Source organism: Gallus gallus, chromosome 23, assembly GCF_016699485.2.
Source record: "Gallus gallus isolate bGalGal1 chromosome 23, bGalGal1.mat.broiler.GRCg7b, whole genome shotgun sequence".
Classification (NCBI taxonomy): domain Eukaryota; kingdom Metazoa; phylum Chordata; class Aves; order Galliformes; family Phasianidae; genus Gallus; species Gallus gallus.
In genome coordinates, this window is record NC_052554.1 from 3,958,758 (window position 1) to 3,972,295 (window position 13,538).

At 53.0% G+C, this 13,538-nt stretch overlaps 1 protein-coding gene across 2 annotated transcripts in view; it reads left to right on the forward strand.

The window, feature by feature from the left end:
- The first annotated feature begins 960 nt into the window (after positions 1 to 960).
- EPHA10 (EPH receptor A10) overlaps positions 961 to 13,538 on the forward strand; it is a 33,969-nt gene continuing 21,391 nt past the window's right edge. For both annotated transcript variants that reach the window (XR_005841630.2, XM_425778.8), the window contains exons 1-3: positions 961 to 1,075; positions 1,529 to 1,593; positions 2,414 to 3,083. Coding sequence is in view for 1 of the 2 variants with exons in the window: in XM_425778.8 (XP_425778.3) it covers positions 976 to 1,075; positions 1,529 to 1,593; positions 2,414 to 3,083 (835 nt within the window). In the remaining variant the exon portion in view is untranslated. The remainder of the gene's footprint in view (positions 1,076 to 1,528; positions 1,594 to 2,413; positions 3,084 to 13,538) is intronic.

Consider the following 13,538-nt stretch of genomic DNA (forward strand, 5'->3'; position numbering starts at 1 on the left):
GAACTGAAGCACACTGCCTTCCTCCTTGGCACAGGCAGCTGTACGCCCATGGCTGTGCTTTCCTGGTGATTCCTTTTGGCCAATCTGAAACTTATGGCATCTCCAGGACCTTGAAATGCAGCTGAGAATCCAATTCCAGCCTGGAGAGGCAGAGCCTGAGGCTCGATGTGAACTTGGCACACCCAGGCATGGCTCTCAGGTGATGCAGTAACGAGACCTGCAGGTGTTGGTGCAGAGCACAGACTTTGCACATTCAGGAACAACGTGGAACTGTGGTGCTGGGGCAGGAGGTCAGAACAGAGGGATCTGCTGGGCACCTCTCATCTCTCCTGCAGTTTGCAGGGGGTAGAGGCTGTGCAGCCACCCCAGCATGGCAGGACAGCGGCATTGTTGGGACAGGGACCCCATTCATTCCCAGTCTGTCCAGCTAGGCTGCAGGAGGGTGCATTGCTGCCCACCAAGGCCCTCTGCTTTCCCCTGCCCCGGTGGTTGTAGAGCTCTGGGGCTGCCCATTGTGTGGTGCAGAGTGAAGCCGACCCCCCCAGCCCTCCTGCACTGCTGAGCAATGGGAACACGGCAGTAGGAGGCAAACATCACCTAACGGGAAAGCCTGCAGCACAGTTCATTAGAGCTGTGACCAGAGGCATCTCAGCTTCCCCAGTGGCCAAGCAGTCCTTTGGCTAATATCAGACAACGATCCCTGCCCTTGGCACTGAGGCCAGGAAGCCCGCAGCCCTCCTGGGCACCTTCAGCCGCTCCCGTCCCGTTCCGGCCCCGCGAACCGCTCGACGCACAGCCGTGCCGTCAGTCGGCTTCAGAGTGAACGCGGCTCGCCCCGCCCCCCTCTCCCCATTGGCTGTCAAGCTCCCTAAGCCCCGCCCCCTCGGCGGGGGTTGGCTGGAGGTGGGGGGAGCGGGGCGGGGCGCGGCGGTCGGAGCGCGGCGGCGGCGCGGGGCGCGCGGAGTCGGCGGCGCCATGGAGACGGCGCGCGGCGACGGCGGTTTCCCCCGGGCGCTGCCGCTGCTGCTGCTGCTGCCGGTGCTGCCGGGGCTGCCCCGCGCCGCCGCCGAGCAGGGTGAGCGCATCCCCGGCGCCGCCTGTCGGGTTGAGCGCTTCGCCTCCTGCGCGGTGCCTCTCCGTGGGTTTCCCTTTCCTCCCGGTGCAGCCCGCGGGGATCCGCCGCGAGCCCGTTCAAGGGAGCGGGACGGGGCGGGAGAGCGCGGGGTACCGCCGTACCCGCGGGGAGGAGCGGGCCGGGATGGAGGGCACGGGCGGAGCGGGTGGCGGTGCGGGGCGCAGTGCGGGCACGGCACGGCTCGGCTCGCCGGGTTTCTGTTTGCTGCCAGCGAGCGACTCCCGGATCTGGGAACGTGGGAAAATGCCCCGTCCTGCCGAAAGAAACGGGCCGTCCTGTGCGAAAAGAGTGACTGAGGAGCTGGGATGTGTTATTTAAAGGAAATTCAGGGTGAGATCTTTGCGGGCTCCATCGGGCGGCAGTGGGCTCGTTAACGTGTGTTCCTCCCCGCAGTCGTCCTGCTGGACTCGAAAGAATCCCAAGCGGAGCTGGGCTGGACCTCACAGCCGGCCAACGGGGTAAGGGCGGCCCTGGGCGCTGTGCGGGGCTTTGCGTGGGAACCCCCGCTTGTGTGGGGCTGAGAGAGCCCGGAGCCGGGCATGGCCACGGGGGTGGTGTGGCGGAGGAGGACACCTCCCCAAAATGCACCCTGTGCTCCTATAGAGCAAACCGTCAGGAATGTGAGTGGCGCAGGGGTGAGCTCCGGTCCTTTCCCTGCAGCAGGGGCTGCTGTTGGCAGAGTATGGCAGCACAAAGTTTGTTTTCTAGAAGGCAAACAGAGTGTTTAGAGGGGAAAGCGAAGCATCCCGGAGTCATCTACCTTGCCTAGCTGCCAGTCTGCAGAAGGAACACTGTTTTGGGTGCATTTGGCAAGCTGGCATAAATCTACCGTAAATATACCCCCAGAAAGAATTGCTTTGGGAAACATCAGGTCGTCCTTAAGGCTTGAATCATCAGCTTGCTCAGAATCTGTGCTGGTGACTTTGGGGAAAACCATTGCGCTTGCAGGTAAAGGACCCATCCTGTCCCAGCTCCAACTTGTCCAAGCAGAGGAGCTGCTGCTGGTTGAGATATTGTCACGATGGCTCCGTGTGTCCCGAACCATCTGTGCCTTCTGTGGGTAGCTCTGGGAGCTCCGGCGTGGGGTGGTTCCACAGCCCTGTGACCACAGCATGTGGTTTGGGTGGCTGAGGGATGCTCAGTGCCCGTGCTGTGCAGGTCTGTAGGTGGAGAGGCAGCTGGGGGAGGCATTTATAGCGGTGGCTGTGTTCTGCTCAGGCTCTGGCTCCAGCTGCCTGCAGTTCCTGAACCCTCTCAGCCTCTGTGTTCTTTCCACAGTGGGAGGAAATCAGCGGCGTGGACGAGGAGTACAAACCCATTCGCACCTACCAGGTGTGCAATGTTATGGAGCCCAACCAGAACAACTGGCTGCAGACGGGTTGGATCGCCCGGCGCGACGGCCAGCGGATCTTCATCGAGCTCAAGTTCACCCTGAGGGACTGCAACAGCATCCCGGGTGTGACAGGCACCTGCAAGGAGACCTTCAACCTCTACTATGCTGAGTCCGACGCCGATCTGGGCCACAGCATCCGTGAGAGCAAGCACACCAAGATTGACACCATCGCTGCTGATGAGAGCTTCACGCAGGGGGACCTGGGCGAGAGGAAGATGAAGCTGAACACGGAGCTGCGGGAGATTGGGCATCTGAGCAAGCGAGGCTTCCACCTGGGCTTCCAGGACGTGGGTGCCTGCGTGGCCCTGGTCTCCGTGAGGGTTTATTACAAGAAGTGCCTCAGCACCGTGCAGAACCTGGCGGATTTTCCGGACACGGTGGCAGAGACGGCTTTTGCCACGTTGGTGGAGGTGAAGGGCACGTGTGTGGAGCATGCCCGGGTGGATGTGGATAACCCCCCCCGGATGCACTGCAGTGCTGAGGGAGAGTGGTTGGTGCCCGTCGGGAAGTGCCTCTGCAGCCCCGGCTTCGAGGAGAGGGACGGGAGGTGCAGAGGTAATGGGGCTGTTTGCGTCCTTTTGGCTGTGGGAGTGCTGGGTGGACGTGGCAGAGCTCTGAATACCACCAGCATTTCCCCCCAGCTTTATTTGGAGCTGTAAAATTACCCTCTGCCGTTAATATCCCCATCGCCGTGCTTTAGACCCAAGTTAATCGTTTGGTGACTTTACAGCTCTCAAGGTTGCTTTTAATGACAGCTGTAAAAATGGATGTAGCCCCAACCTTCCCTGGGGTCTCCTTAATGAACCCAGTGCTGGAGCAGGAGTGGTGATGGCTGTGGGTACGGGGGATGCCTGGGAGCCTGCAGGATGTGGGCATCCACCTGCACATCCCTGCTGAACGTGTCCCTGGGGAGTGCCGTGGGCTCGTGTGAGTGGAGCAGCTTGAGCTGCCCTGGTGTGAATGGGTTTTGGTGTGAAAAAGCTCTCGTTTTCACGTGGTGGGTAGCATCAGTGCTCGGTCTGCAGCGTGGAGCCTGCAGCCTTCAGAGCAGCACAGCCTGGGGGTGTTGGAAAGTGGGCAACGAAGCACAGAGGCCAAGGGTTGCCAGGGCTTCAGCTCTGCTGCAGGAGAGTGTGGTTTTCCAGAGGGAGCAGTTCTGCTTCTATGGGACTGCTTGAGGCTTTATGCATGTGAACGGTTCTGACTTCCCCCCGAACCCGGAGAGGTTTTTGTGGTGCCCCAGCAGTGACCCTTCATGCGCTGCCCTCCTCTAAAAGACCTTATTAAAACTATGGGGTTGAAATCTCAACACTGTTCACTGCTTCAGTGGCTGCGTGGCAGCTCGCCATGCTTTCCCCATCTGTTTTGGAGTGGGAATTTACATAGCGAGTCCCAGAAGGCTTTTGCTAATGTTTCAGGTTTCTCTGTGTTGGGTTTAAATAATTCATGTTCTCTAAGGAAAAATATCTGAAGTAATTTAATGGACGTAATTAAGTTTTTCCCCCCTCGCACCGAAAGCAGTCATTAGTCACTCTCAGCGGAGCAGCATCTTATGTCTGGTCAAATATCAGAAAGCAGTTGGAGGAGTTGAAAGTTTTCATGTGTGTGTGTGTCTTATTCTCTTCTTTGTTTTTTTTTAAGCTCTGCGGATAACTTTAGAAGAGTTCTGATGAAAGCCTTTCCGGGCTGCAGAAATTGCTGTGGAAGGACAGGAGCCCTTCGATTGGAAGTGGATAAAGGGAAGGGCCGTTTGGGGATGCTCCATGCTCAGCGGTGCAGCCAGGATGCCGAACAGCAGCCTGGTGCAGCCCCTCATAGCCTGTCCCATGCTTGGCAATGGGATGGCAGAAGTGATGCAGGGCAGAGCTTAGAGGTGAGGGAAAGGCAGGGCGCCTCTGCTAGGGAAATTAGCTTTATTTCCTGCTGAATTGGGGTTGGAGTTGAATCACAAAGCCTCCTTGCGCTGGTGATTTAGGTGCTGAAATCACCCTGCTGCTGCGAGAACATTTGTATCCTCACACTGAAACGAGGAGAGATGAGAAAAGACTAATAGGATTTACAGCACTGCTAATTAGTGCTGCGATAAAGCCGGGCCTTTTTGCTGTCCGTCTTCCCACATAGCACCGTTCCTCTGAAGAAATCCCAGAGCACCCGACAGCTTTCCTGGGTTTGCACATTTCTGATGAATCATTTTGGTGATCATTGAAACGCAGCCATCTCTGGGATGGAAGTGAGCAGCTTTAGCATCTGCTTAACATCTTCCTGCAAATAAGAGGAGAGCTTCTGTCACTGTAAATACATTTAAACTGCTTCTCTTGTCTAATATACACCTCCAGCCAGCTGCTGCTCTGTGCTTACCCTGATCTTAAAAGCTACCTCCAGCAGATGCACGGTGGGCAGGTGGAAGGTGCTGCAGCACTGTGGGCCAGCTCCTGTCCATCCCTATCATGTTTTCACTTGGCTTCTCAGCACCGATGTCTTTTTGCCCTTAATTTTGCCAGCTGTGAGCTGCAGCCCTTCCACGCCGCTCGCTTTGCAGCGTAATGCAACAGCTTCTGTGCAAATGAAACTGCCGTGTGAGGGATCTGCCTGACGTTTGCTGTGAAGTTGTCTTCTGTGCTTCATCTTTCCCATCCAATCCCTTGCAGTACCCGCAAGGAGAATTTCGACAAAGCCCAAGGTTAATATTTACCAGCCAGTTTTGTTGCAAATGAGACAACTTCAAGCAGACATTGAATTAATATGACGGAGATCCGCTTCCAAAAATAGCTGTCAGCCACTCTTCTTTGACAGAACTGTAAATTTGTGCTGTAGTTAAGTCGCATCCATTTGTTTCCCCTCTGTTTTTGACAGGAGTGGCGGGGGTTGGCGTGGAGCTGCTGGGACAGCAGTGCTGCTGTCACCTGCATGGGGCTCAGCGGCGGTGACAACCAGGTCGGGCGGTCGTGTCCCTTCTGTGCAGGGATCATATATTGCTGTTGCTAATTTGAGGGAGAAAACAGTTTCTAGGGCTTTGTCTGGGTTTATAGAATCTGTTCTCAAGTGAGTTTGATGGGGGTGGGAGGGATGGCTGTGCCCCCTGTGGTGCAGCACGCAGGCTTGTCCTGGTGTGTCCATCCTTGGCAAAGGGATGTGGGGGCTTTACAAGGTGAGCAGCTGGCTCTGTGCTCTTGAAATGCAGAGGTGAGGCGAGGGGTCAGCAGCTGTTAGAAGAACACGGTCTTTGCTAATGGCAGCTACTGGTGGTACAAAAGCCAACTCAGGCCGGATGCTGTGCGGTTGGCAATAAGTGAGCTCTGCTTGGATCTGCCCGTTGGGGTGTCCTGATGGATCCACCAGCAGAGCAGTGCCTCTGCCCCAACACCAGGTCCTGTTTGAGCCAGTTTCAACGAGAATGGAACTTGTATGGAAAAAGCAAGGCTGCAGTAGTAGTCCTCAATGTTGATTTTCCAAAGGGGAGCACCGCAATAGAGGAAGTGGTTGCTGTTCTATAAAAGCAGTCTCCCCCCTCTCGTCCCACCAGACCTCCCCTCTGCTCCTTGTGCTGCTGAGTGCTGTGGGCTGAGGGTGGAGGAATGCCAGCTCTGCCTTCAGCCCCGTTTGCTGTGCACACATCTCCTGGGACTGCCACAAAGAGCTTTTGTTGGCCAGCTGCTCGCGCTGGATGGCAGCACTCATCTCTACTCTTCTTTGGGAGAAGGGAACGAAAGCACCCAGTCCCCAATGCAGGATGGGGATGCTGAGAGAGGGGCTGCACCGAAGGCAAAAATCAAAGTTAGTGACCCTGAGAGCCACTGCAGCATCTTGTGATGGCAGTGCACTGCAATACTGCCACTGCTCAGCTGTTCTCTGCCCTTCCCTGCAAGCTGTGGTGTCAGTGCATCCTTATCCTGGCTGATTCATGTGTTCTGCCCCCCCAGATGTGTTGCAGCACCCGAGTGGGACTGAGGGTGGTGGGAAGATCCCTTCCTCTGCGGCTCATGCCCCCATCAGAGCGCTGTGTCTCTGCAGTAGTTGAGAAACGAAGAGTTTGAGATGGGAATTAAAGAAATGTAGGATAAAAAGTTGCAATACTCTGTGGGTTATTACGAAGATACCTCCTGAAGCCTAAGGTCTGCTTTTCCATTTAAGTACAAAGAAGATGGATCCAAATGCACAGCGCTTGGGGCTCCTGATTTGTTTCATCTTTTATACATTAGCTTACAAACCTGTATGCACTCCTGGAGTTTATTTTATCTCCTGACTGATGCCAGGGTTTTATGCATAATAAATTTATTTGTTCTCCTGGGACTGTGCACCGAGCACCAGGCTTTCCTTTCATCCTCAGAGCATCCTGTGCTGCCTGTGGGATGCTCAGCTCTGGGGCTGGAGCTGGGCATGCCATAGTGGTGTGAAATGAGGACAACACATTGAGAGGGGCTGAGGAAGCGAAGCTGTGCTGCCGTTGGAGGAGTAATTGGTGAGGCAGTTTAGATTTGGGCTTCCTCTCTGAATTATTGGCTTTCTTCTCCTGGGGATTGTGCTCGTGCTGCATGTGGCTGGAGCACCTTTTTGACCTGAGCAAAGCGACTGTTTTAAAGGTGTGGGGATTGTGGCACTGAATGAATTCTGAGTATCTGCCCATCAGCAGCCCCTGAGGAACCCGCAGTGTCTTCTGCTCTCCTTAAGTCCTGCAGACAGACCACCCATATGAAATATGCTTTCTCTTTGGTCTCTTTTTGGAGTAATGATCAAGCTCGGAGATATTTATTATTCTGGATTGCATGTTATATTGCTGTATTATAGTGTGTCTGAAATAATTATGGCTGTGGAAATTGTGGTAGAGCCAGACACAAATTACTCCATGACACTTCATTTTAGACCAAACTACTCAGAAAATTGCAAGCATCACAGTTGGCTTGCAGCGTTCTTGTCAGGCCTGAGGTTATAAAGACCTGGCTGCTGGATGGACACGGTGGCTGGAAATACAAAGGGAAACCCACATTGCCCCCAGCTCAGAGGGCACTGCAGGGACTCATGCACTCAGCAGAGCAGGGTGAGCTGGAGGGGTGGGTTGGCCAGCCCTCAGCATGGCAGGAATTGGCTGGCTGTACTGGGGAGCTGGAAGGGACAGCAGTAAGCAGCAGTTGGCTCCATGGATGTGCCTGCATTAGTGTGTCCTTGAGGAGAATTCCTGCATGAACAGCAATGAGTTTCTGCTCGGTTCTGTGGCACTGAATTCAAGTGAATGTATTCTTGGTGCTGAATGGATTTTGATATTTCAGGACTGCCTTGCTAAATATACTCGGGTATTTAATTTTCCTCTAGACTAAATCACAGAATTTAATTTCAGCTATTAAGAGCTCATTGTTGGAGATGCACAAAGATCTCCCCTCTGGACACAGGTTTTCATTTCAGTACTTCTCCAATTATTTAGCGAAGACTGAAATCATAGAGTAGCGTTGTCCTAAAGGTTTCAAGGATGCTGGAAATGGGTCGTTAGAAAGTATTACTGCAAAAAAAATGGTTATTAAGAAAGAAGTTTTCAGGAGAAAAACTGCCTTTGAGTTCTCCTTGAGCTGACACGGCCTGAGGTGCCCACCCTGGTGGGCAGCACTGAGCCCAGAGGAGCGCAGACCCGATCCGGTGCCGCATTGATCTCTCCCTCCTGCTGACTTTGTCCCTCCTGCACGGGCACAGAGATTGCAGAAGGTCTCTTTCCCTTCCTCACAGCAGGGCTCAGTAACGGTATCGCTCTCTGCCTGCAAAGTATTGATTACAGCTTTTGCAATAAGACAAGGCAAGATTGCAAACCCAGCGTGCACGGGAAGGCAGGAGCCTCTCTATTACCCGAGGACATTTGTTGACAAGGCTCTTTCACCAGCTCAATATACTCCCGGAACTTTACTCTGAGGCTGTGTTTTGCACAAGGTGCCCTGTCTGGTTTGGGACTACCTGTCCTCATCTGTGTGTGCACAGTGACTGCTGTCCTTCCAGGGCACCAGCGCGACGCTGAGCTTTCTGATGGGAAGAAAAAGCAATTGCAGAGCTCTGGGGAATGATGCAGGGCTTGGAGAAGCCGGGTCTGAGTTAGGAGAAGCTCTGAAGTCTGTCTGGAGTTTAATTTAATTACATGCTATATGAAGAGAATAGTTTTGTTTGTTTGCTTTAAGCCTGCTGCTTGATAATTTCATTAGCTGCACCCGCAGCATTGTGTGTTGTGAAATGGCAAGTAGCAATGCTCTCTTCTCCACGCTTTTAGTGATGGGATGGAGTTCAGCACTGTGTCTTTTCGGGAATGTCTTCCGAGCTGAGCAGCCCTGCTCTGCGGGGACCCCATTCCCTTCTTCTGGCAAAACATGAGGGTTTTAGGGTTCCCTTTTTGAAGATCTGCTGCCAGATGTCACAGCAGCCAGAGGCTCCCTGGGGCAGGCAGGGTGCAGGCAGGCATCATCCCACATCTTGCACCCACCCTGCCTACACAGATAGATCATCTGATAAAGAAAACAGGAGAAATGATGTGCTTACGTGAGCAGAAAACTCAGCTCTGTGGAGGCTGAGCTCAGGCTGCTGCCTGCTGTCCCTTCACCCTCCTGGAGAAGGTTCCCTGTGCCCCTACTTTGGAACTGGGAGGCTGCTGTGAGAGCCCGAGGTCAGCCCTGGGGATGGGAACTGTGCCGACATCTCCGCCACTGTTTTGATGAAACGTGTAGGGTGTGATAACCACTGACTTGCTTGGCTTGATAGTGGCATTAAGATGGATGGAAGCTGGATGTGCCCACCTGGTCGGAGGGGTCAGCATCCACTGTAGCTGCTGTGGGAGGCAGCGGTGTGAGCAGTTCTGTGTTTTGTCCCATTGCTGATAACAGAAAGTGAGGCAGCAGGGACTGATAGGGTGCAGGCTGGGCGTGTGTTGAGCTGGTGGCCTGTGCTCAGAAGGGCTCCTTCATACCTTGGTGTGCATTAGTGATGGGGACGGACGTGCTTCTTCTTGGTGCTCCTGGAAGTGATGTCTGGTGAAGGTCTGCAGGGAACGGGGGATGCAGAGGGACTTTGGAGCCCAATGCTGTGATCCACGCACAGCCCCTCCGTTTGGCACTTCCAGCAGAGAAAATTAACGCCCATTAAAAGAGAATGGACTTCGTCAAATACAATTTCATGACCAAAAAAAAAAAAAAAAAAGAAAGAAAAAATGGAAAGGAATTGATTTTGGAAGACAACCGAGTTGTAGTGTTAATTACAAATGACTGTATAGGCGTTTTGGGTGAATCTGCAGGCGTTATTGATTCCTGCTGGCAAGCACACGGCTCTTCCGCCGTCTGCAGGAATTCAGCAGCACGAATAAGGCCAGCAGTGCTCGTGCACACAACGTCCTCCCTGTTTTCCCTTTGTTCTCAGAGACCCGTGAGGTGTGTGGGTCACCACGTTGGCGTGAGACCGTCGGGGGTAGGAAAACCAAAAGGTAGGACTCATCAAAGGCTTTCAGGTGGGGGGCAGAAATATGCTGCAGGGCTGCAAAGGAACTTTGCTTGTGGTCTGGCACAGCTCGGTGTGATTGGAGAGGCGAAGCCACAGGCACACGTGTGCACATGTGTCTGCCAGTGGTGGAGGCAGGCAGGAGGTGTTTGATGGGCTCTGTCTGATTTCGGTATTGATGCTATGTGGGTTAAGTAGCTTTAGTCCTAAATCCGCGATACAGTGCAATTTCCACCTCGTATTTAATCTTCCATCTGTGCTCATCCTCTCAATATTTTATGCTAAGCTTCAGTGTTTGCTAAGGTCTCAGCCCCATCCTCTCTGCAAAATGATGAGCGCTGTTTAATTAGGCACCGATAAGCTGCAGGAAATGGATTTTTGGATTCCTCGGGCCCTGCTGAGTGGCTGGGGCAATGTCAGCCAGCATCTCCTCCCTTGGATTTGTCTGGTCAAACCCACCCATCCCATCGTCCCTGCTTGAGTGTGGTCAGCGCTCCCATGCTTCAAAAAGAAAACAAAGGTTAAGTGAATTGTTTGAGGTAATCAGCTGTTGCAGCGATGGATGTCAACATCACACAGGCTACCGGCCAGCTGGTAAATAGAGCTGGGGTGATTAATAACTTCATTTTACTGCTGCATGCAAAATCCTGGCCGTGCTTCACTTGAAAAGAAATGCAATCAACTCCAAAGCTGCAGAGCTGCAGTCAGTTGTCCTGCTTGGTGCACTTAGCGAGTCGCCTCTAATCACTGCTCATCAATTAACAAGATAAAGCTGCTCGGATGCTGATGCCCCGCTGCCGATAAATCAGGGTTTCAGCCAGGGATCCCTTGTTATTTTTTAAGGTGAAACCTCAATGCCCAGCTTGCTGCTGCCTGGGGAATGCTGAGATCCGTGCTGGTGATAGGGTGGCTTCTGCAGCCCCTGGAGCCATGGGGCAGAGCCTGGGCTGCAACAGGAGGAGCAGTGGCAGCAGTGTGGTGCTGCAAAGTGGATGCTGCTGGGAAGGGGGAATTAAATCTGTCCCGTGATGGCTTAATCAGAAACCATGCCTTTTTTGTGCCTCTCTGCATCCTTAATTGCTCCAATCTCCCTATGGCTAAGATTGTGTGTGGGAGAGGATGCTGCTTTTTGCTCTCTGTAGTCACCTGTTCGTGTCCGACAGCGGCAGCGGATGTGTCTGCATGAGAAACCCATGGGGTTCTGCTGCTGGTGTGCAGTGTGAGTACAAGGAGGGAGTGTGTCCTCTTGGAGAAGTGAATGAGGAGCACTGGGTGTGCAGGGAGCATCTCACGTGGGCAGCAACGATGGAAATGGAGAGGGGCAATGACTTTGCCTGACCCACCCAGCTGCTCCTCCTCCAGGATGAGGGATTATTGGATTCTATTATTTAATAATTCAGCTGCGGTTGGTACCTGAAAGGTAATTGTGTACCAAACAGAGGATTTCATTCTGTAAATGGATGGCCTGATTGTTGGAGAGCTGCCACATACCCTCTGCAAAAAATGAGCACTGCAAAGTAACAGGACTGCCTATAAAGCAGCTGGGGACCGAGGAAAACACTTGTGGGATGAGGTGGAGAGAAACTGAGATGCATCCACGGTGCATCAGATGTTGCGGGGTGCTTCTGCTCTCCTTCTGGAGCATCAGAACAGGACAACCAGGGGACAAAATCAAAAGCAACAGCGCGCAGAAAGCCACGAGGCTGCAGCCCTCCTGTTACAGGCTGTGAGTTCAGTGAAGAATTAGGCAACGTCTGAATGTTGTTTTGTCAACTTCCTTCTCCTAGCTATTAGAGACGGGGAGGAACCGCCTGAAAGATGCTTCTAATTGAAAACGCTCAATTTCCTACCATGAGATGTCAAATTTATGTGACTGCTGGGCTCTCCTTTAGCTCCGGGGGATGACAGCAGTATATTCCCTGGTTTTACTGCTCGAGTCCCATCAAGTTTGTAAACAAGATTGATTTTTCTGTTCTGCCTGACAGAGGCTATGAGCAGGAACCCAGTGCCAGCATTGGGGCTTGGATGCCGTAATGAGAAGCTTCTCCCTGCAGAGCAGGATGTGCCGTGCTCTGGGATGGGATGGCTGAGCAGGATTGGAGCCCATGGGAGCTCAGGGTGTGCCTGCAAGCACTGCATGCCAATAGCAGTCCTGCCGCCCTGCACTACAGGCAGTACTAAGGGGAATGCAAGCTGAATGCATTGCCACATGTATCGGTGTAACTGTAGACTTGCTTTGGTTTCTCAAATACAAAGGGGAGGTTGGAAGTTTTGGAGGTAATTTGGACAACCCACTGTTTTTTTTTCGTGTTATCTAGTGCCTGAAGTAGGGGAAGACATTTATTGTGTTACGGCACACTGCTTCTGTGTTGCTTCTCTGTTTGTGTGCCAAGCCCGTGCTTTGAAAGGTCAGCGTTATCTGGCCCTGGAGGTGTGCTGGGAACTGGGAGAGGAAAAGGCAAAGCTGCAGACTCTCCCGTCCCACTGATTTTTAAGACTTTTTGGTTTTCATTCTCCATTTTTACCACTCTTCATCTATACCACGGAAAAGCAACACTGAGTCCACATCTATTGCCCAGAGAGGTTATGGGTGCTCCGACCCTGGAGGTGTTCAAGACCAGGTTGGATGGGGCCCTGGGCAGCCTGGTCCAGTACCAGATCTGGAGGTTGGTGGTTCTGCCTGTGGCAGGGGAGGTGGAGCTCGATGATCCTTGGGGTCCCTTCCAACCCAAGCCATTCTATCATTGGCAAATGCTGATTTTCATTCCAGATACCAGGAAACCCCTTACTTGGGCACAACTGGAATAGGCTTGGGGCGGCCAAACCTGCTGCTTTCAATCTGCTTGCACTGTGTGACAGAGACCTTGTGTGAAAGGGAGCAAAGCTTTCAGGTGACTCTTGAAAGGCTGCTTCTGTGACATAAGTAAAAGCAGAAATCTCCCTGTGCTGCTGCTCTGCCAGCATGCCCATGTGCCAGGACAAAGCAATCCCACCCACCCACAATCACAGCAAGATGGATTTACTTAACGACAGTGAAATAACGTCCCCTGTAAACATTCACCTGTTTTCAGCATCCCATGCAAGTCTTCTCTGCCCCAGCGCCGTGCCTGGTGCTTTGTCCTCAGATCACAGCCAGAGCTGCCAGTTTTGTGTCATGCAAAAAACTAACGAACCGGAGTGCACTGGAATAATCTTCATTAAAAGGAACAGCCTCAGCAGCCAACTCCTTAAAAGTGATGAGAGAGGAGAGTGCGCTCGGGGAGCTGTTTGTGTGGGGACTTCACGAGGCTGCATGCTCAGGGAGCTGATGGAGGCAGCAGCCCCACATCAAGAAGATGAAGCCGAGCAGAATGCGTCTGTTTGCAGGCTGCTGCTTTTTCAGATGTTGTTTTAGGGCCAAAGTGAAGCTATTGCGAACCGCTCTGCGGGGTTTTACAGCCTGGTTTTTGTTGTTTTGTGTGGCGTAATGTGGCTTTCATGCAGAAGTAGCTCCTAGGTGTCCTGCTGGGGGTGGTAGGTTTGTACACTGTGCTGACTGTGGTCAGGATCAAGCAG